This window comes from Ruditapes philippinarum, unplaced genomic scaffold, assembly GCF_026571515.1.
Source record: "Ruditapes philippinarum isolate M1 unplaced genomic scaffold, ASM2657151v2 ctg3952_1_1_1_1, whole genome shotgun sequence".
NCBI lineage: Eukaryota > Metazoa > Mollusca > Bivalvia > Venerida > Veneridae > Ruditapes > Ruditapes philippinarum.
In genome coordinates this window covers 32,123-57,225 of record NW_026856952.1, presented here as the reverse complement: position 1 = coordinate 57,225, position 25,103 = coordinate 32,123, and the positions used below count along the sequence as shown (strand labels likewise).

Below are 25,103 nucleotides of genomic sequence, written 5' to 3'. Positions count from 1 at the left end.
AATACTCGAGTACTCTGTCATTTTTCCGATCGAGTACTCGGTTACTCGGATGATTTCCAATGATCTTTAAAGTTTTATCACACAATATCAACACCGTCTGCATGCTACTTTCGTTTTCTATTTAATTCATAACTATAATTAGGACTGCAAGAAATACATATATAAATATAAACATAAGAAATGTCAACGACAGCATTTATTTTATACCTACAAATTTTCTCCCATGAACTTGAAGCGCAAATACGCTTCAACGGATAGAAAATTCCGTATAAATGTAGCATTTGGAAAAGGAAACCAAAATTATAAAAGGCGTGTACGGTTTTGCAAAAATTACGTATTCATCCGTTGGTCATAAATTTATTTCTTGACAGCTACATTTCATTTTCTGAAATTTCTTATAGAAGTGTAGTATAATGAAAACCATTTATAATTCAAACGAAAAGGTATATAATAAAAGGAAAATTATGTTGTAGCCTATGCATTTTTCTACTCGCGATGTTGGAAAATTGATATTTCGCTCGACCTTCAGTCTCGTAAGATAACAATTTTTCCACCACGTTTATATAATTAACAAGTTTCGGCTACAAACTGTCTAATATTTAAAGGTGATTAAATATCATAAGAGGCCGAATGACGTAAACGACACATGACTGTGTTCAATCTCATACGCGTGTCAAACTGCTGATCGCATCGTTAAACTTACGATATCATTTTCACACCTCTGCAAGGATGTTTTGATTGCACTTAACAAGTATTTATACAGATACCTGTACATTTTGGAATTTCTGAACTAATCTTACTAAATGGCAAAAAAGTAGAAATTCATTTTTTTTTTCCGAGTAATATATATCAATTTTGTTGACCTATATTCGGACATTCGATCAAGTACTCGGTTAACCGGTTACTCGTTGCCATCCCTACTTTAAACCTTACCAATAAAGGAACAACACTTTTTAATGGATGATAAAAAGCTGTTTTATTTAGAACTGAACAAGCTGCTAAACGTACAACCTGTGAACTTTTTACAATGTGAACTGCCTGAAGAATATCCACTTCCATAAATCCATGAAATAAAAAACTCCAAAATGTTGTCTGCCATAAGAATGTTATCAACTCATGCTTATATTTATGTTAATATTAAGGTAAATATCTGTTGAAAAAAGAAAAACAAAAATTACCAAAAACATTTTTCAATATCAAAGTAACTAATCCCATTATAAGCATTATGGCATCAAAGCAATATGTTATCTTAAAAACACTTTAAATTCTGACAACTTTCACTGTACATATATAAAAAAGCAACAGTTTTCAATCCCATTCGCCTTGCATATACATCATGTGTACAATATATAAAGTATATACCCAAACGTAAAACATTGGAACATTGATAAAATATTAACATATTATTCTTTCTATTTTCCAGCTAACTCTTTTAAAGAAGTAAATTTTAAATATGCCAGAATGAAAATACAATGCAAAGTGAGTTTCAGTATCCAAGGAGCATTGACTTGTTTCCATGGTTACTGAGCAGTTTAGCTACTGTTTGGGTCCTCCGAAAGGCTTTCCTCTGTCCTTACCTCGAAGCCTGACACCTGGTAAGTAAAAAAAAAAAACATAGATCAGCACTGCCTTTCAACAGCCATTGTCAACAACCAATAAGACCCAAGAATTATTATATTCATGCTACATTTTTTGTATATCAGCATCTAAATTCCAATACAACACAAAAACACTCTGTGAGAAATAAATAATCAGTTTAAAACCACAAGTTATTGGTTAAAAACATATTTTTCCTATACCAATTTAAAGATACATGCAGGAACAATATTCCAAATTTTCCCAATTTTCACCTTGGTTTCATATCTCTAATTTTTCCGATACAATTTTCAAATAAGGCTATATACCTGTGAATTCCCTTTCCAGCCATGAATGGGGTGCACAGAAATAAACTGTAACTTTTCTGTTACTTTAGCCTAATCCCTATGCCTTCATGATAAAATTAAAATAATATTATAGCATATAATGCTATATATAACCATACAATGCTATTATATACAATAAGATCTAAACTTTCCCAAATTTGAGAATTTACAGACTCATTAAGTAGGTGTACATTTAGCTTCAAAACTTTAGGTAATAAATTGAGTATATAGCTTACCCAAATTACGCTCCAACTTGGACATGATAATGTTATTAGGTATAGCTTTACCAGATTCATATTCGTTTATCACCTGCGGCTTCTCATTTATTTTCTGAAACAAGATTATTATTTCATTAATTTTAAATAACAGATATGACTTTTCTTGGTGATCAAATAAATTGATAGATTCCTACTCTGACCTTTCATTTGAATAACAATAGATTTAACCACAAACATTGACATGTGCTCTTTTATTAACAAATATCGATGGCTCAGTGCAAAACTCAGCTAACTACATTTTTTGAAATTTTACAGGAGGGTTGAAAAACTGTCTAATTTTTTCCCCTACTGGTACCTTGTAAATATTCTATTAGTTTTGTATCATATTTAAGGCCTGAAAACTTATATGATAAGTCATTTAGTGATGGAATTCATTTTAATGGTTTAAAAGCAATAATTAGAGTTAGCATGGGTTTTGCGCTGAAAACCAAATACTTTTCTGAAAGCAGTTGAGCGCAAAACTAGGCTAAGACAACTTGGATGAGTTTTGCACTTGCAAATGAATGATATGTTGGAACAAGCGTTGTAAAACATGTGCTAAGTCAAGTTAAACATAATTTATTATCAATTTGAATTATACATGTATAAATAAGAGGAAAAATTACATATGATGAACATTCTAAAACAAAATTTAAATAATTTGATTGCCATATTGGTATTTCTGTTTCTAAATTAAATAGTAATTTTACAATGCACCTTAAAGATCCTGTAACACATTTTTTCATGGTTTTATTTCATAAATATGATGCTCAAATTAAGATTTGTCAATCTTGTAAGTTCAAATAAGCATTATTTATAAAGATATTACCCAATTTAACATTTTGCGTAAATAAAGGGAGGTAATTAGAAATTTATTTTTTATAAATTCCAAGTCAAATTTTCCAATAAGAAATGAATGCATGTAACTTATTGATTAAATATAATGTGCACAAATATTTGCAGTACACATTTTACATATTCTTGGATGTTTGAAAATTGTTTTATTTGCATAATTATATACATATATAATATTTTGCAAGTGTGTGATACATACAGTAACAATATCAATCACAAAACATACAGGATCTTTAAATATGACAATAAGTGTAACTAAAACTGGACATTACTGGACATTTGCAGTATTTAAGTATGGGAATGGTGGGAACAATATAAGGGATTTAACATGGAATGCACAAATAAATATGAAATATTTGGGTTATTTTTGCTCAAGCCATGAGCACGATTTGAGCTAAATCTTTGTAGTTCATTTTCTTCACATCATATGGTTTTCTCAAAGTGAGCTCTTTTGGTATTAGTGGCTCTGTGACATTGCCTGTTTTATAAATTATACCGGTACTTAAATGTTTGGGAAATTTGATGGTTCACTACTGGCATGGACCAAATTGTTTCTCATTTAAGTATCTAATATTTGTGTTCCAATTACACTAATAATTATAAAATGTTTGACTAGAAATTTAAGTTAATCCACCCTTTAAATGACTCATTCCTTGGGGTGCAACACTATAGTTAAAACCCTTAGGTCTATGTACTGCCATATATTACAATACAGTCAAACTATATTTTAGCATGTAAAGTACAAAGCTTTAAATGTTTAAAACTAAAAAAATTACACATTATCACAAGTGCTATTTAATCAGGTTTGAAATGTCTGTATAATTGTATAATATTAAAAATATTCAAAGTTAGAATTTACAAACAACAAGATATGTTTGTAAAACATGTATGCCCCCTATCAGCAGCCAATTAGTCATGTGATAAGGTTATTATGCATGACTTCTGACCCAGTGATCAAACAATTAATAAGGGTTATCAAGTATCTACTGGTCATGACCTTAACCTTTGACCCCTTGACCCAAAACTCAATAGGGGTCATCTGTTGGTCACGACCAATCATCATACAAAGTTTGAAGTTCCTAGGCCTAAGGGTTTTTAGTTAATTGATCAGAAACCGTTTTTACCTACAAGATCAATGTGACCTTAACCTTTGACCCCTTGACCCCAAAATCAATAGGTCCTCTGCTAGTCATGACCAATCACCATACCAAGTTTGAAGTTCCTAGGCCTAAGGGTTCTTTAGTTATTGATTAAAAAGCGTTTTAACATACAAGGTCAATGTGACCTTGACCTTTGACCCCAAAATCAATAGGGGTCATCTGCTGCTCATGACCAATCACCATGCCAAGTTTGAAGTACCTAGGCCGAAGCGTTCTTTAGTTATTGAACAGAAACCGTTTTTACTTACAATGTCAATGTGACCTTGACCTTTGACCCCTTGATCCCAAAATCAATAGGGGTAATCTGCTGGTCATGACAAATCACCATACCAAGTTTGAAGTTCCTAGGCCTAAGCGTTCTTAAGTTATTGATCAGAAACCGTTTTTACTTACAAGGTCAATGTGACCTTGACCTTTGACCCCTTGACCAAAAACTCAATAGGGGTCATCTGCTGGTCACGACCAATAATCATACAAAGTTTGAAGTTCCTAGGCCTAAGCTTTTTTAGTTAATTGATGGGAAACCGTTTTTACCTACAAGGTCAATGTGACCTTGACCTTTGACCCCTTGACCCCAAAATCAATAGGTCATCTGCTGGTCATGACCAATCACCATACCAAGTTTGAAGTTCCTAGGCCTAAGGGTTCTTAAGTTATTGATTGGAAAGCATTTTTACCTACAAGGTCAACGTGACCTTGCCCTTTGACCCCTTAACCCCAATATCAATAGGGGTCATCTGCTGGTCATGACCAATCACCATACCAAGTTTGAAGTTCCTAGGTCTAAGGGTTCTTTAGTTATTGATCCGAAACCGTTTTTACCTAAGAGGTCAATGTGACCTTGACCTTTGACCCCTTGACCCCAAAATCAATAGGGGTCATCTACTGATCATGACCAATCACCATATCAAGTTTGAAGTCCCTAGGCCTAAGGGTTCTTTCGTTATTGATCGGAAACTGTTTTTACCCAAGAGGTCAATGTGACCTTGACCTTTGACCCCTTGACCCCAAAATCAATAGGGGTTATCTACTGATCATGACCAATCACCATACCAAGTTTGAAGTTCCTAGGCCTTAAAGTTCTTTAGCTATTGATCGGAAACCGTTTTTGCTTACAAGGTCAATGTGACCTTGACCTTTGACCCCTTGACCCCAAAATCAATAGGGGTCATCTACTGATCATGACCAATCACCATACCAAGTTTGAAGTTCCTAGGCCTTAAAGTTCTTTAGTTATTGATCGGAAACCGTTTTTGCTTACAAGGTCAATGTGACCTTGACCTTTGACCCCTTGACCCCAAAATCAATAGGGTTCATCTACTGGTCATGACCAATCACCATACCAAGTTTGAAGTTCCTAGGCCTAAGGGTTCTTTAGTTATCACTCGGAAACCATTTGGTCTACGGACCGACGGACCGACAGACCGACGGACCGACGGACCGACAAGTGCAAAGCAATATACCCCCTTTTCTTCGAAATGGGGGCATAATAAAAATAAAAGTGTTTATACATGATAGTTTATTGATACATGAAAATATAAAAGAAATTTTGACATAGGAGGGTCCCTTGTATGGAAATACTAATAACATGAAAATACAAGCCTTTGGTTTATTAGTTGGATTGTGTACGAAGCTATAATAGCTTATAAGAAGCTTATAGACACAATTTCCAATCTGTTCCTGGAACCAACTAGTAGTGAACAATGAATGTCAAGTTTCTTGACAAGGCAACAATGACCTGCCCCTGACATGGTTTGAACTCATGCGGCTAGCAATAATTAAGGCTTAACTTATCAACATGTTAACCACTCGGGCCATGCCGCCATTTACAGGCTGTCCAGCACCTTCTGACAAATAATTAGGGCAAATTTTAGGGCATAATTCAAAAAAATTTAGGGCTAAAATTAGGAATTTTAGGGTAAGTAAAAGAAATTTTAGGGCTAAAATTTGGATTTTCTAACTAAATTATGGCCCCCAAAAGACCATGATATGGGCTCAACTTTGCATATTTGGCACAAAAGAAGCTCTTAAGTTCAGTTAAAGCAAAGGTGTCTACCAGTGTTCCATAGTCACCAGTAAATAAATGGACTCACTGGTCAACTGCCTTTAACTGCCTACTCTGAATTAGAAGAGCTGAAAAACTACATTAAAACATAACAAGAATGAAAACATTTTCAAAGATATAAGAATCCCAGAACAACCAATATTCAATTAGTTAAGCTGTTTTTAGCCAATAATAAATGGAAGGGGAAATTATGCTTTAAATTCATTTTAGCTATAAATGCATTTATCAACATTTATTCATTTTAAGGTTGGTACATTTTCAACAAGTCTTGATCTTTCTTAGAAAAACTCTTGATCTTTCTTAGAAAAACAATAAAAACGATATGACCAACTCAGGTCATTCCCAGGAATATTTTAACCTAACTTCAAACAGAACGGTTAACACAACTGAAGAATTTGTTCAAGATTCATCAGGGCTACTAAAATATTTAGAAAATTTCACAACAGTGTCAGTCTATTCAAAGATTTTCAACATTTTTTTCCAGATTTTAAAAAACTTACACTGAATGTGATACATTTTTTTATGTACAGTGCATTGCATTGATATGACTAATGTTAATGTGTACAAAAAGGGCAGCTGAAGGTGTCACTTCTTAGTACACTTATTGGGTCGCAAAATGGTAAAAGCATCCAATCATTACAGCCAGTTTACCCTACCCACTTTATAATATTACCAAATATGGAAACTTGTCTAAATCTGCCAGCTGGTATCACTTACAAAATATCTAATATACAGTCATCACTTGAAAATAACTTTATTACAAATTAATAATTTATTAATGAGGACCCCTACATAAAGTATGATGAATATTTAGTGGTACACTGTACATCATATAAATAGTTGTTTACCGATGTACATGGTAAAACTCTGTTAAGCCATTACTATATAAAAAATTTAACTTGCATGGAAATTCTTTTATCTCTATTTTTAACAACTGACTATTCTGATATAGTCAAAGTCAAACAAATATTATTGTTCAATTGACAACAGTTTCTTATTGTTTTTCTGATAATTAATCAAATATGGCATTTCTGCAGGAGTTGAAGTAAATACAACATGTGACTTTATGCAAATTTGTCAGAAACTGACCGTGTTTGAATTTAGATTGTGATTGAAAAATGGTTGTTTCGAGATATGTTTATATCTAAAGATAAAAAAATTAGGAATTTAGGTGAAAAAATAGGGCATTTTTAGGAATTCCCTTTGAATTTTTCATTTTTTTAGGAATTTTAGCCAAACTGAAAAAAATTAGGATTGTTTAGGAATTTTAGGGACGCTGGACAGCCTGCATTTATGCAAGTATTTGGCACTGGCTTATGTGACATTCACTGGGGATAAACAGCATGGGATGAACTAATCTAAATCAGAGATATTTAAAATCAGGTGATAATCAGTAAGTTGTTCAATTTTGCATATATAATAATATCAATTATGAAATTTTCATTCTGGGATGAAAATACTTTAGTTAAAATGATGAAAAAAAAACAATAATTGAAAAACCTTCAGCCAAGCTTACAGTGAATAATAAAATTCGGCTGTGGTTCAACTCATAGATCAAACTGATGTGTTGGCAAAATTTAATGTAAATGAAAATGGTCACTTGGATGAGACAACAAGAAAAAGTTTCATTATTCACTACATTGCTAGAAATTAAGTTTCAAATGTAGTTTTAATGTTTTGAACATAATGTGACATATCTAACTGATATTTTTCAATATTATATTCCAAAAATATACTAATAATGTACAAAGCTTGTCTAGTACTGATAGATAACAACAATATTGTTTGAAAATATTTTAAATTAAAAAATAAAAATGATTTTTACATAGTAAATCATTTAACAATTGTTTATTGAGTTTACATTCCAACTTCCAGCTGAAAATTAATGATTGAGAATAGAGACATGTAATTTGTAAAAAAGAAAAGGAAATAAGAAGAACAAAATATTTTGAAATATTTAACGCATAAATTTAAAGTGTTATATAATTTTATTCATATAGGTTGGAATCATGATCTAGTGATCTTTAAATGGTAACATATAAGAGAGCCCTTACAAGTAATGCCTGAATTATAATTGTCTGTCAGTATCTTTTATTTATAGCCCTACTTTTGATAAATAAAATTCATCAGTATGTGTGTAATTTATATTAATAAGCACTAATTTTAACGAAGTCTGTAAAATAGTTTATTAATAAGAAATAAACCATTTACCATTTTCAATATCAACAAATTACCAGGCTATTCTTTAGTTCATTATAAAATAATACTTAATGTTAATATTGTGATGTCAAAGCTTTCACATAATAAGAAATGATTTATTATTTTGTGTTCAATTTACACATAATCAGGAATGGGTATTGGAATGAAAACTTTATTGTGATATATTGCAATATTTACAGACATAAAGCAATAATTATGTTATGATGTTAAAGGTAATATCTACATAATTTGTTTTATTGTCTATCATTATTTGATCTAAATATAGCTGTAATCTTATTGGTCAAAACAGTAGTCGGAACTATTTATAAAATCATATTCACTGGCTGAATTGTACTTTCCCAATCTAAAAATAGAATGAGACTCATATTCAATGACCATATGTAGATTGTTAATAATGTATGCTCCTGAAAAAATAATTGTTGCATTTTGTCTTTATGTCATATTTTTCAATTAAAATATCATTTACTTTACTTTAATAGTTAGACATTGCACAGCAATGATGTGTATAACTTGAATAATTTTTGTTTGTGTTGCATTCACATTTTTGATGAATGCCTGACTTCTTGTTTACAGTGCGTCTTTTCCATGCTTTAATGAAAATATGCAAAAAGTTATGTTTTGTGTTTCCTTACTAGGCTTTAGTTTTTATAGTCTTTGGCTATCATTGTAATGAAACAAATATAGACTAGTGAGCCATTGTTCACTGGCAGAAAATCATAGTGACCTTGTCTGTTGCCTTGGTCAATATGTAATCTGCTCATATTCACTGGGTATAGTATCATATTCACTGGCTGAATTGGATTTTCCCAGTTTTAAGATAGATTGAGACTCATATTCAATGACCATATTTCATAGCCTGTTATTTACAGGCCTTATTAAAAATAATCGCTGTGTTTTGTTCTTTATGGTATATTTCTCGATTAAACCATCATTACTTTTAATTACTATTATACTATACTTTTATAGTTAAGAGTTACACGGCAATGATGAGTATAAACTTGAATTACTTTTAATGCACAGCGTTCTAGTAGTTGTTGCACACGCTTAAACAAAACAGGCAAAAGTTTAACATATATAATGTTGTACTTTCTGTGAATTTTTAAAAGAAATTCTTGTAACCTATTCATATAATATAAGAATCTTACTACTGCTGCCGGTACAGACCGGAATATCTAGCTCGAGGGTAATTGTCTACAGCAGTAACAAGGCTCTGCTGAGTTTCCGCTAAACAGTTACCCGAGAGCTAGATATTCCCGTCTGTACCACAAGCCGGTGTTTGATTCTTTTTCTTGCATACTACATGTCATTATTTTCGGAACAGAAATTATGAAAACTGAGATTCTCATTAAGCACTTTTTTCTTATAGTAGCGTATGAACTTACAACTTCATTCATAACGGAAAAATGACGTCATCCTATGAACGTGATTCATTCATAAAAGGTGCACGTCAATGACATCATATAAAGCATGCGACTTGTCTTACATGGGAGATGTAAGACATAGTTTTCTAGCACTCAGGTGTAAACGGTAGATAATCCTGTCTGAGATGCAAGAATAAAACAATTATTGACTAGAGTGCTATTGAATATGATGTGATATTCACTAGCAGAAAGACATATTGACCTCGGCTATGGCCTCTGTCAATTTGTCATCTGCCGGTGAATATCACATCATATTTAATGGCACAGTAGTCAATAATTGTTTATAGTAATATATATCCTCCTACATTGTACATGAGTCCAGACCCTTTAATTTTAGATTCTTCACTTTGTTAAAAACTTAAAAAGTGATATTCTTGATGAAAGAGCTTTAACTTTATGCAATATCATTTGAAGTCAAGCTTTAAACATAAATTTAAATTTCTTATTTTCCATAACTAGGGTAAGGGTCTGTAAAAAATTAATCAATTAGGGTCATCAAAACTGCTTCAAGGTCAAAGCAGGGAGGTACACATGTAATTTTAAAGGAATATTATTATATTCTATGTTGTAAAATTAAAAAGATAAATTAAAGAACTGCATACTATAACTTCCTAAAATTACTTAATGCAAAACTATGCTAATTTAAGTTAGACTTGTTTTGCACTGCTGATTTTTTGTTGGTTGAAAAAAAAAATTTGTGCAAAACACATACTAAGTTGACTTAACCTAGTTTTGCAGTAACTAATTTGATCAGTTTGACTTAGCATGTTTACTTGAAATTTAAATATAATCACTAATACAGGAAATATGTTCAAAATATTTTGAGGGATAAAGGGGTGTTTGATTAGCTTTCAGAATTTATAAAAAAGTCCATTTTGGTGAAATATAGACTTAGATGAGTTTTGCGTTGAGCCATCGATATGTTGTGGTGATATTCTAATTGTATCCACTAATCTGATAATTAGAATTGGACAGGTCAGGAATCTATGTATAACAAACTTGTATTTTATATATAAACATTTTCATGCTCAAAAGATAATAATTTATATCAATTTTCCTTTTTTTGTTAATTTTTTGTTGTTTTAATTCTTTTCTTCACTTTTTCAACTTTTATGATAAAGACATGAATATTTTTCGAACACTTTAACCCTTTCGCTGCCAGAGGGTTATTGTTTTATTGATCATCTATTTGCCAGAGGGTTTTCTAAGAAATTACTATATTATTAATTAATATAATTATAATTATTTGTTATTAGTATTATAATGATTCTATATGTTTCCAAATCTGTGAGTAAAATAATAATTATTGTTGATGGTATAATTTTCTTTATATTTATAATTATTTTTATTATTATTATTATTAATTTATTATAATTACTATTATTATTATAGAAAGGCTAAAGCCGTCCATATGGCAAGTACGCCGAAAATAACAGGGACGGCATAAGCTGTCACTATGGCAGTGAAAGGGTTAATCTGTGGAAAAAAAATATTTAGAACTATTTCCTGCACAAAGTTATATATGTGTAACATTTTTTCGAGGGATTTAATTCCTCTTTCCAAACTAATATATAAACTCCTTGATTTATGAGCCGTGTCATGACAAAACGAACATAATGGGTTTGCGACCAGCATGGATCCAGACCAGCCTGCGCATCCGCGCAGTCTGATCAGGATCCATGCTGTTCGCTTACAAACTCTTTCTTCTAACAAAGTACTGGAAAAGTAATTTTACAAATACCCATGCTGCTTTTGAGACTTCGTAAAAATGGCATTGCACTATAATATTATGTAAATATATATGACATGATGTAGCAGAGGTGCCCTGATGAAACAAGAGCTATCAGTAGGACAGCAACGCTCGACTATTCTTAGTGATTGATAGTAAAAAAAAGCCTTGATAATGTAAAATTCTCTAAGTAAAGAAAAGGGCAAAATTTTTCTTTAAATCCATATTGCAGTTATAGGCCTTGGAGAAAGTCCTGAAGAGTATAAAATTTCAACTTGTTGCAAAGCCATATGTCGATGGACTTTGAAAATATTTGAGGTATTACAAAAACTTTAACGTAAATTCTAAGTCGAAAATGGGGCATAATTCTGTCAAAATGCTTGATACAGTTACCTCCTCCTGTTCACAGGTTGGGGTCATGATGGTGAACAAGTGTGCACAGTTTCAAGGCCATATGTCAATGGACTTTGAAAATATTTGAGGTATTACAAAGACTTTAACATAAGTGGTTACGCCGACACCGACGCTCGGGTGACTACAATAGCTCTACTTATTCTTATTGAATAGTCGAGCTAAAATCAATAGCTCTACTTATTTTTATCGAATAGTCGAGCTAAAAATGTATCATTTTGATAAATTATTTTGGGTATATCTGATAAATAGAATATTATATTCATGTAGGTTCAGTACCAAGTTCATTAAACTCAGGTAATATAATTTTATTCATTCAATGTTCAATAAATCCAGTTTTAAACCTACCCTTACTAAATATCCTCTTACTTTACTGTGTATCAATGTAGTACAGATTAATAATAAAATACCCTGGTTTTACTTTAAACCCTTAACCTGCTGGAACCAAAAATGATTAGCCTTTGCCACCAGTATAGAGCCAGGCCAGCCTGCACATCCCTGCAGTCTGACCAGGCTCTATACTGTTAGCAGCTCAATTTTTGTTTTTTTTTTATATTGAAATCCCTTGAACTTTGAATGGACTGTTTCAACTTCAAAGCTGGGCAGATCCATTATAGAAATACAGCAGGTCAAGGGTTAATTTAATATGACATACAGTAGCTAACTCTTTCTGTGTCCAGCCCTTTGCCTGTCTTGATTGTTGAATGAGTTTACACACATCGAGGGCCACATGCTCGTGATGCAGTTCCTCAGTCTCTCTATCGAGTTTAGCGGTGTTTTTAGTGGCTGCATGTTGTTTGTTCAGACCTCCTGCAACTACAATAAAGTAACAAAAATGTAAACTAAACCAGCGTCAATTGTTTTTTTTTTATTATTACATGTATTGTCCTCGTCAAATGATGCTGAAGGGTCGAGGGCATCCCAAACAGCATCTTACAATGTCATTTCATGTATAACTATAAACTGTATACAATGACAAGAAACAATAATATAAGATACATGACTTGTACAGGGTGATCCAAAATATCTGATACCATTTCCGTGTCTTGTATGTTTTACACACATCACACGATTTTAGATATCAACACACATATTTAAACTAGAGATTTTAAAGTTTTATTTAACATTAAAGTCATTCTGTTTAATAAAAAAATAAAAATGAATTTTACCAAACAAAATTTACATCAAATGTTCAATATGACGTCCATTTTGTGCTACTACGACGTCAAGTCTCTTTTTAAAATTTTCAATAGCGTTAACACACATTGCAGGTGTAATTTTTCTTATTTCTCTGCGAATGGCTGACTTTAGCTGCTCAAGGGTGTCTGGCTTTGGATTGTAAACATTGTCTTTTAAGTGTCCCCATAGAAAGAAATCTAACGGACTTAGATCAGGTGAGTGTGGAGGCCAAATTTTGTCTGATTTAAACGAGATAAATTTTCTGCCAAATGTTTCTTTCAACCATTCCAACACGTGTCCCGCAGTGTGTGGTGCCGCTCCATCTTGCTGAAACCATATTGTATTAATCATAATGTTAATACCTTTTCTTCGTAAGGCTGGAAGAAATTTTGTCTTCAAGAGAGAAAAATATCTCTCACTATTTATTGTTTTGGTTTCACCTTTCGATTAAAAAAAGAATGGTTCAATCACACCAGTCGAACGTAACGCTGCCCATACCGTAACCTTGTCATCATGGTTTTCCTAAGTAGAATCTTGGTTTCTCTTTACTCCATACTCGACAGTTCTGCTTGTTTACCCGGCCACTTAGAGAAAAATGTGATTCGTCTGAAAACCATATTTTTTCAATTGTGTTCTTATTATCAATCATCCAACGAGCCAACTCTAATCTGCTGTTTATGTTTGTTTCTTTTAAATGTTGCATAATGGATAGCGAATAGGGAAACTAATTCAAATCAAAACGCAAGGCCCTATGTAAACTTCCATAACTAGACTTATTGGTGATGTCTCCAAGAACTTTTCTTACAAATTTTTGTGGTGTCTCCTGAATCACTTGTTGGATCTCTGCAACGTTCTCTATGCTGCGGCTTGATCTTGGTCGTCCACTGTTGTTATGTCGGCTATCCTCAACTGACCCAGTCTGTTTAAATCTATTTACAAGCCTATGCACTTGAAGTTTTGTGAGTCTGTCATCATCAGGATATTTTTTCTGCATCATGCGAATAACAGTAACTGGAGACTTAGTCTCAAAATAAAGTTTAACTATTTCTGCACCTTTCTGTTTTGACGTCGCCATATTGAAAAACAACTATTATTTTATGACGTCATGACGTCAACGTTTCCCGTAGATTAATTATGACAGAAACGTATGACAATTTTCTTTACAATGGTATATAGGACTTGATAATTGCATCAGGAATGACTTATTTATTCAACTTCAAAACAGTATCAGATATTTTGGATCACCCTGTATATAGGAAAGTTACAGCGTCTATTGTTTGGAACTGTCTTTTCTTACCATTTTTTGGAGTGGAAAGATGAAAATTTAAAATAAAGAAGATTGTTTTTTAATGCATTTTTGGACTAAGTAATTAATCCACTTATCCAGCATTCCTGGTTGACTAATAGTTTTATTTTTACCTATCTTTTATTAGGTTTTATATCACGCAAACATAGTATCTATAGGTGATTATGGCTACTTTTAAGCTTAACTGGTGAAGAAAGACCTCAGGAGATCTTCTGTACATCATTTCAGGCACCAACGAGCACCTGAGTAGAACAATCGGTGATGAGCTTCTTTCTCAAGTGACTGCCCAATAATCCCTCATCATGGTCTTTTTCAATGGCATTTGGTGTTATTTAATTATAAATTTTCTTAAATTAGCTTTAGAATTCTAAACATTTGCAATTGTTATTTTTGGCAAATGGCTTCCATTAGAACCTTTTATTCTGTAAAGGATGTTTGTCATTGTGAAAACTTGTTGGCTTTTAATAAGTTGATAGGTTATCACCTTGTTTAGCATTAACATAAATTACTAGAAAAACACCAAAGCTGAAAGATTTCTCAGTCCAGATGGCACCTCCCACTCTTCAACTTTGTGACAATCTTGATTTCTGGACTAATCATCACAAAGATTAATAAAGAACCAATCGTATGTTACCACAAATGAAGACAAGTTTTAAAATAAGGAAATTTTGGAGCCAACTACACATGCTGATCAACATTCCTGTAAAGTTTCATGACTCTAGGTCAATTGCTTTTTGAAGTACATGCGACACAAGTTGAAAATTGCAAAATTTTACAAAGTCAAGGGCAATTACTCTCAAAATACTAAAAATATCCAGACAAAAATACCCAGGTGCACAACTACACATGCTGATCAACATTCCTCTAAAGTTTCATGACTCTAGGTCAAATACTTTTTTAGTTACATGCGACACAAAAGAGAACGGACGGACGGAAGGATGGAAGTTCTAACAGTTACCTATTGTCCATCTAGCCACATAATTACTGTCCTGTGAGTGCGGAAGGATGGATGGAGGAACGGACAAGGGTAAATCTAAATGCCCGCCACTAAAGTGGGAGCACAAAAAGAAATGTTGCTATCAATTTTTAAGTCACTATAGAAATCTATTTTTGTGTTAATCTATAGTTCTTTTCATATAAATGGTACCTCTCATATGCAAAGCTTAATTCCCCATTCCGCCTTGTATTATTTTAAATAAGTACCGATCAGTTAACATGATATAAGATACATGCAACTTGACAGTATCATTATGTATTAACTGATATCATGTATTATAAACTTTTTTGTGTTAAAATTATTATATGTTTACAACATTTGTTATAATGCATGTAATCACTCTTCTACCATACTTTGGACGTAATAAATTTGTTATTAATTAAAATACTCATTTCCAGGCAAAAACAACTTCGACCTATATAGGTACCGCTCCGGGCTCATCGTCAGCCCAGTTGCTTGCGAGCGTAGTAAACGCCTCATAAAATTATTATTAATTGCAAGAAAAGATTCTAGCATTTTTACAGAAAACATTGTCACATCATAATATGATGACATGAGTAAGAGAACACTATTTTATTTGACTAAAATCAGTTGAAAGAAGTTAAAACCTTGGTCCGAGCCCTCCTTTGGTCTTGATCATATTTCAAATTAATTCATGTTAAAATAAGCCTCAAGCTTTCAAATTTAAATTAATACTTGTACCTTGTAGTATTAACTTTTATAAACTATCAAATACCCTGTAATATAAATTGTGAATGTATGTTCTAATAAAAATGTGACTAAGATACAAACATGATAATCATAAATGTTCTATATATGACTTACATTTTTTTTCAGTATCAATTGCCACACCCTGTCTTTGTGCAGAGTTTAAAGCCTGAAAAAAAATTTAAACACTAGTGTACTGTATATGAATCAATGTTATACACCAGTGAAAATACTGAAAACAAGTTTTGTTGCAGAGCAAATTAAATTTTTACAGTGAAAATACTGAAATGAAAATATGCATGCATTTTAAATAATATTTTAAAAGTATTTCATTTATATGTTTATTATATAGATCTACATGTTCTGTATGTATATATTATAGAATTTTAAATTTCTCTAGAGCAAAAAAAATGAATGATCATATAGGATAAAGGATACAACATTGAGTTTTCAGTAATATTTTTTTATATCAGAATGATAAAAAATGATTAAAAATAATTTATCATTGAATGATAGTCATGATAGTTGCAGTGACATTTACCCTAAATGCAATTTTTTTCATTGTCAAGTTGGGCTGAATTTACTTAATATTTCAAAAGATTGACTGTTATAATGGTGATTGAACAACAGTTGATACTTATTACTAGAAAATGTTTACAATGTAGGAGTAAATATAAACCAGCCTCAAATACAAGGACTTTCCCACTCTTTTTATGAATAGAACATTAATGGTAAATGCCTAGCAGTCTATGGAAATTTTCAGAAAATTTCTTGTTATGTTGTACCACATAAGTTATTTGTTGTTTATGTAAAGTAAATTATTAAACTGAAAGGAATTATAGCAAAATGTACAGTTATTGTGACTTTAACCTGTACATTCATTATATACATCTTGAATCATGAGAATAAAGTCACTTTAATGCATTACAAGTTAATAATCTGAAATTATGAAATACTATTCCTATTATAGGACAGATTAATAATCAGATCTAAATCAAATCAGTTTAGCACCTTTGCTTTCAAGTGATAAATGAGATCACTAAGAATATGATACTGATTAATCTCTCCAGAGTTCAAAGTTAAAATGATTGAAAATTGGTCGCAATATTTTGACTGCAAGACCGACCAATTTTACAAACTGATATTACATTGATATCAGTCTTTAAAAGGTCTCACATGTAATAAAAAGCTCTGGTGCAAAATTTGTTGGGCCAGACCAACAGTACACAGTGTAGTGGAAGATGCCCAGGAGGTAAAAAGATGGGTTACCACACGGATTTATTTTACAAGGATCGTACACTATCTTTAAAATTAAAATCGTGTCGCGCGCATGCGCAGAATCGCACATCGGATGAAGGTGGAAAGAATGAAAGATGGCGGAATGCGCGGAGAGCAACATATGGCAGATTTTCACAAGAGTATGTGGTGTTATTGCAGCTTTGTGCAAAATTATACACATATGAATGTATTGATACATTATTATTTTGTGCAGCTAAGGTATTAATATATGAAAATATGCCAATAGAATGCTGCAACGCTGAGTAAAAAAGGTACCTAATTTAAAAAAATGTTCGCCTATTGTTTAGGTATACTCTCTACACTTGACGCCCTTTAAATTCACAAATTTTTACCTCGACTCAGATTTAAATCATTATTTTTTTACATGGTTTAATGGTTGCATTGCAAAAAAAAATTTCTTAATTGCTTTAAAACTTTTAAAGAAATTCATGTTTAAAATTTGTCTTTATTTCTGTGAATTATTTCCATATGATTTGTACATTTTTTATTCTATTACCTGAATATTAGTATTAATATAGTAAATATTCTACTTATTATTTTCAGACATTCAAGACAAGCATTCATATATGGATGAATTCATTAGATTGGCAAGGAAAAAACTTGTATTGGCATACAGAATAGCTGTTTAATATTTTTTATTTTGAAACAGATTTTTTTCATAGTTATCCTTCACAATGTCACTGTTTAGAACTGTTCACTATTTTGAGGAAATAGGGTGTAAGCTGCCGGATAGCTCAGTCGGTGGAGCCGCTGTACGTAATTCGGAGGCTCCCGGGTTCGAGTCCCGGTCAAGCTGCAGATTTTTCTCACCCTGTGACATTTGGCGCCCAAGGGGGGACAGTGACTGATATAGCTCAGAGTTTAATTTACATTGCTCTGTAACTCTGTGAAATTCGAGGACGAATTTCAATATAGCAGGGGAGAATGTTACGGTTCAAAACTGTTCACTATTTAGGGGAGAAGATGTGTAAGCGGCCGGATAGCTCAGTCGGTAGAGACGCCAAATGGTTATGGTCCCGGGTTCGAGTCCCGGTCAGGCTGCACATTTTTCTCAACCTGTGACAACAATTCACGTCAAATGATTTATTTGTCTTACGTTTATTTTCATTATTTTTCAAAGAAAGTTCTTTACAAATTTAGTTGTATATTTTCAATTTCATAAATGTTAATAAAGAAAACAGATTTACATTATACTTATATATATCCTCTTTAGAATCATTTCCTTATTACACATACCACGGACTGTAGTTAAAGACCGCGCACATACAAAATATACATTCAAATTCTGTTTTTGAAGACTGAGTGTTGCAATTATCACATGTAACCTGGTAATGAAAGTTTGAAAATAAAGTGTTTCAATTATCAATTGTTACCTGGTAATTAACCCTTTTCAAAAGTAATTAAACTTATAAGAAATATAAGCGATGTGTAAAAATTATCAACAGTTACTTTTATTTCGCATAATACTGACTCAAACTGTAAAGATTTTTTTTATTGTTTTCTAGCGTTACATTAAACAAGAGGGCCATGACATTTGTGACAGGTGAGCTAACAATATCAGAAATATCTTTCTACAGGCATTCAAATAAAACAAAGAATTAACATATACGAGTGACATTAACAAGAGGGCCATGATGGCCCTGAGGTCGCTCACCTGTATATAGCCCCCCCCAACCCCCACCCCCCCCAACATTGCAGGGCCAATTTAACCCAAGGGCTTTTATTTGCACAAACTTGGTAGACACCCATAAGAAGATGTTTCATGCTAAACATCTAAGCTCTAGATCATTGGGCTTTTTAAAAGAAGATTTTTTTTAAGTTTTTACTATACACATATAGTTAAAAACAATGACACCCCTGGGGCTGGGGCAGTTTTGACCCCAGGGCTTTTATTTGAACAAACTTTGTAGACACTTACTAGAAGATGTTTCATGCTTAATATCTAAACTCTAGCTATTTGGGTTTTTTCAAAGAAGATTTTAAGTTTTTGCTATACACATATATAAAGAAAATCAATGACCCCCGGGGCAGGGCAAATTTTGACCCGAGGTCTTTTATTTGAACAAACTTTGTAGACACTTACCAGAAGATGTTTCATGCTTAATATCTTAACTCTAGCTATTTGGGTTTTTTCAAAGAAGATTTTTTAAGTTTTTGCTATACACATTTAAGGAAAATCAATGACCCCCGGGGGATGCCAATTTTGACCCCAGGGCTTTTATTTGAACAAACTTGGTAGACACCTATTAGAACATGTTTGATGCTCAATATCTTAGCCATAGCTCTTTGAGTTCTTTAAAAGAAGATTTTTTAAGTTTTTACTATATGCATATAGGGAAAATCAATGACCCCCCGGGGTGGGTCCAATTTTGACCCCAGGGCTTTTATTTGAACAAACTTGGTAGACACCAGAGCTGCATCAGTACTAAGGGTGTAGTACTTAAGTACCAGTACCAGTACTTGGCAAATTATGCAGTACCATTACCAGTACCAGTACTAGATTTTAGCTCGGTACTGCAGTACCAGTACTTTTTTTGGTGAGGTAATTAAGTATCAGTACCAATACTTTTATATATTCATCAAAGTTTGAATAAATACAGTGTCAAACAAATAATTGCAATTATTATTCAGCAAAGAAATAAAATCATAATTTACTTTAAAGCTGCATGCCTCCAGATGACCCAAAATATTTCAAGAAAATTAAACTTGGAAAAAAATTACTAAAACTTTGAGAAAAGTAAACAAATTAAAGATTCAAGTGATAATTTATATCTTATGTGCAATTAATGACTGTATTTTGTAGTATTTATCACCATATTTCTACTGCGTTACTAACGCAGTAGGGGCTATTTATGCATGTTTTGACCTCTTTTTGGTAATTTACGTGGATTTTAAGTGCCGATTGTAATGTGTCAAGTACTTTCTTTGTTCATTTAACAATATTTTACCTTTAAATACATTTTCAAAATTTTCATGAAAATTAGGATGAATCTGGAGGCGTGCTGCTTTAAAGTTAACATAACATATTTACAACTTTATAGTTTTAACATACTTTTTACAAACAATATTTACAACATATATTCATGTCATATCTAATTGTTTAGTAACCAGTCAACAGTATAAATACAATGCAAACATCTTTCATTTAAAACACAACAGTCTTTTGTTGCCTTTCACACCTCTGTTCAATTTATACCAAAGTAAATAACAACTTTTTATGGTGCTAACAATATCACTTTTCACTTGAAATGGGATTTTTTATAATAGAAGAAAATAATAAGTGTTTATTTTTCTCTTTTACTAGTAAATACAAAGTAATAAAAGATATTAATAAGGATATTTTAGGGTATTTAAAGAGTTATTGAGTCTGTTTGTCTTAATTTAATTTTTACTTAAAGTCTTTGGTGCTTTTTATGATGAATACTATGTTAACATTTGAAGGAATATTGCAGCAAATTATCTTTATATTTGATAACTTACTTTTTCCCAAAAATAAAATATAGTTAATGTAATTTACAGCTTTATTTTATGAGAAAAATTGATGTTATTTTTAATTTTTATAAAAACCAAAAGTACTGGGTAATGCAGTAGCAGTACCACTTTTTAAGACAGTAATGCAGTACCAGTACCAGTAGTAGCAAAATTTTGTAAGAGTAATTCAGTATCAGTATCAGTTCTTGCAAAATCGCTGCAGTACATACTGCAGTACCAGTACCAGTACCAGTAATGGAGCTCTGGTAGACACCCATTAGAACATGTTTCTTGCTAAATATCTGAGCTCTAGCTCTTTGGGTTCTTTAAAAGCAGATTTTTTAAGTTTTTACTATATGCATATAGGGAAAATCAATGACCCCCCGGGGCGGGGCCAATTTTGACCCCAGGGCTTTTATTTGAACAAACTTGGTAGACACTCACTAGAAGATGTTTCATGCCAAATATCTAAGCTCTAGCTCTTATGATTTTTTAAAAGAAGATATTTAAAGTTTTTTCTTTTGGTTGCCATGGCAACCAGAGTTCTGCATGGAATTGAATTCTTTGAACATTTTTAAAGGTGACCACCAAAGGAACATTCCTGTGAAGTTTGGATGAAAATGGCTTAGTGGTTTATGAGTAGATGTCTTCTAAAGTAAAAGTTTACGGACGGACGCCGGACGAAAAGCTATCACAAAAGCTCACCCTGTCACAGCCACTCAAGAGTACTTTACTATTACTTCCTAGCACCGACATTTGAAAACAAAAAAATAATGAAATAAATTATGAAGGAAATTTAAATATTCTATGATTATGGAAATATTGTCAATTTCAGCAATATTTTGTACTAAAAAATTGAATAAATTTACTTGACGCGTTGAGCGAATTGTAAAGCCCGTAATACATTACCTGTAAAACAATTGTGCGTCAATAAATTTGACTACATAACCCAATAAATCTTAAATATTGCATCTTTGACCATCAGTGAATAATTTATATTGGCTTCTTTTTATTTTGAAATTGAATTTATTATGTTACCATATTTATAAATTTAAAGTACATGCTTTTAATATAAAAAATGGAAATTTACCGTGGACTTGGTCAAGTTAATTTTGTCATTGTCATTGCGGACAGATATCTGTATCTTTAAAAAACAATTAAGATATTTGTATTATTTCTTCAAAATAAACTTCCAAAATTGGATAATAAATGGAAACGCTATCTGGTATTTTGTAAAGTAGGTATCTGTTGCAAATTGGCATTTACGCTTAGTGCAGGTAAATTATCGATCGGTGTACCTGCGACAAGATATAAAAGCATTTATATAGGGTTAACTGGGATTGTCCGGCTTACAGACACTTCACCCCCCAGACACTTCACCCTAGGCCCTTTTTTGCAGACACTTCACCCCTCAGACAGTTCACCCCTCATTTTAAGAAATTTGATTGAGACACTTCACCCCTCATTTTTTTAATTTTGTGTTAAACAATTATTTATGTAGATTATGTTAAATACATTCAATAGTGATTGAGTATGTTACTATGTTTATTGTTTTAAGCCATTGTCTAATAAATTTTGAGTTGATTTAATTCTTGAAGTTTTGGTACTTAATTAAGTTTGATTTCAGTTTGATCCTTACCATATAATAATCATTGAGTTACGTAAATTTGGTGATGGTTTGTGCTTTAAACTTGTGCTTAATTTACATAACTGGTGCTGTTTATTTGTTTAATAAATGACATTATGAATGATCTTTGTATTAAATGCAGGATAATTGTGTCTGATAATGATGATAAATAATTTATATTTACTATATTTTATAAAGCAACTGATTCATTCATTCATATTCATTTATATTCATTTTATTTATTTATTTAATTTATTTATTAAGAATAAATTTAATTTTCATACAATTATACCATTTTAATTCAATTATCTAATCAATTGTGAGATAACCGTTGAATAAACAACTAATCAACATGTGGAATAAACAAGGTGACATGCAATAAAAACTTAATGGATGAAAGTGCTGTGATATATCATTTGGCAATACAACCAATTTACCTAAATCAGCTTTAAACTTAGTAAAAATAAAGGTAATATGAAAAATTTTTAATCAAATAATACTAAAAATAATAAATATAAACATATATAAGCATTTTGTTGTTGACCAACTTGTTTTATTTACTTTATAGAACAAAATTGGATGAGGGGTGAAGTGTCTTACTGATTTTGGGGGGTGAAGTGTCTTAAGGGGTGAAGTGTCTTCAAAATTTGAGGGGTGAAGTGTCTGGGGGGTGAGGTGTCTTGCTACCGAGTGTCCGATCCCTGTAATATAAATCCGTGGGTACCAGTATTTTGGACTTAAGTTCAGAGCCATCATTAAAAATGTTCTGAATTGGTCCATTTTGAATTTGAGGTGGTCATTTTTGTTTGATATCACATACAACAAAGAGTGTTTTCTAAGTTTCTAATGACAACCCTGGCTGACCCAACTTTGCTAAAAATTATTAATTTTTGAATATCAAGAATTAGACTTAACTAATAATACATAAAATAACAATTTCGTTTGGTTAATTTTTTTCTATTAAATATTTTCAAAAAAGTTCACGTCTAACGAATAACATACAGTTTAAAACTTGTTTTATAAGGATGATGCAACATCCGAAACTACTACTAGTTTTAACACATTTTTACTAAACCTGCTGTGTTTTTAAAGTTCCACTCTTTGGCTTGGATTTTCTGATGTATGTTACGTCATCCCAGTTTGCTTCAGCCATTTTTGACTCTCTTTGACGCGAAGAAGACGCTAAAACCTAATTGTAGGTGAAAAATGTGTGTTGTTTTGTTGTTTCTTGTGAAATGTGTGTTTTAAGTTGAACACCACTGTTTACTTTTAAGGTAGAACACCGCTAAATGGTAATGGAACATTTGAAGGACCATTGACATTTCGGATTGCTATTGCACGTATAAGAATCAAGCTTGATCTTCGAGCTTCTTCAATATCTTTATCTGATCGTTAAACTCATTATTATTATTAGATGGAAATAAAAGCTTATGTACAGTAGTACTCTTGAAAATCTATTATATTCCGTACTCAGCAGATTTGGGATTGTTTCATTTTGCCCCGTTTTCCACTTTACCCGGCCTCCCCTAGTCTGACATTACGTTACTAACGTCTGGTTTGCTCACCACTTTGTATTTTCTCAATACTATCTTGGAAGGATTTTCGCTAGGAATGCCACAAAATGTGCTATCTAGAACTATTTATTCTAGTTGGTAACGGAAATAGGCGTTACAGGCTGATATATAATTATGTTTTCCCTTAGTATTCAATATACAGTTCATTTTTTTTTTGTAATTAAAGAACTTTTCAGAAAAACAGCTGACATTTTCCTAAAAGAAAAGAAAACTCCCAACATAAGATGAACAGGCTCTTAATTACAGCTGGCTGGTATGAGGATTTATTTTCAGCTTTTGAATTAAAAGAAGTAAAAAGTTCAGTCGTCTATACTACGATTTTGTCAATGGAATAAAAACAAACCCGCATACATTTTAGTGCATTTGAAAGATGCTGTACAGTTTCATAATAAAAAATGGCTCAAATAAGTTTTTTTTTTTTCTATTTTGTTTCGAAAGTTTGATTTTTTTTTATTTCCCTCATTTCCCTCTACATTGTACATTGTACATGAATATAAAGATTTAATAATATAAAGCATCCTTAGAAAATGTTGGTTTTACAAGTAATTCTATTGTATAAAATATATTGCACAAAACATGCATAAAGTTAATATGAATATTAGTATTCTTTTGGGACTTTATAAAGGAACCTCATATAGTACTAACTCTACGTACAATTCATATAAGGGGGTTTTACGGAAAGGACCAATCATGCAGTTGCGATTTATTAAATTTTAATGTTTATCATCTAGAAAGTGCAGTGTAATGATAACCCTTTTTTCTCCCTTTTTAATAATATTTTCAAATTTGTTTCATGTCATATTACTAGCTGAACACTTCACTTTGCGAATTAGATCGCAGATATCATTCTTTATCTTGTTTAGTTAATGATAGATGCATCTTTAACGTTGAAGACCTCTGTT

At 31.9% G+C, this 25,103-nt stretch overlaps 1 protein-coding gene across 1 annotated transcript; it reads right to left on the bottom strand.

The window, feature by feature from the left end:
- Nucleotides 1-950: 950 nt before the first annotated feature.
- Nucleotides 951-23,911, bottom strand: LOC132748248 (endothelial differentiation-related factor 1-like). The gene is made up of 5 exons (XM_060737821.1): nt 23,703-23,911; nt 16,348-16,399; nt 12,696-12,856; nt 2,159-2,252; nt 951-1,592 (listed from the first exon to the last, which is right to left on the bottom strand). The coding sequence occupies exons 1-5, from the start codon at nt 23,778-23,780 to the stop codon at nt 1,537-1,539; spliced, it is 441 nt and encodes a 146-aa protein (XP_060593804.1). The 5' UTR covers nt 23,781-23,911; the 3' UTR covers nt 951-1,536.
- Between the last annotated feature and the right edge of the window lie 1,192 nt (nt 23,912-25,103).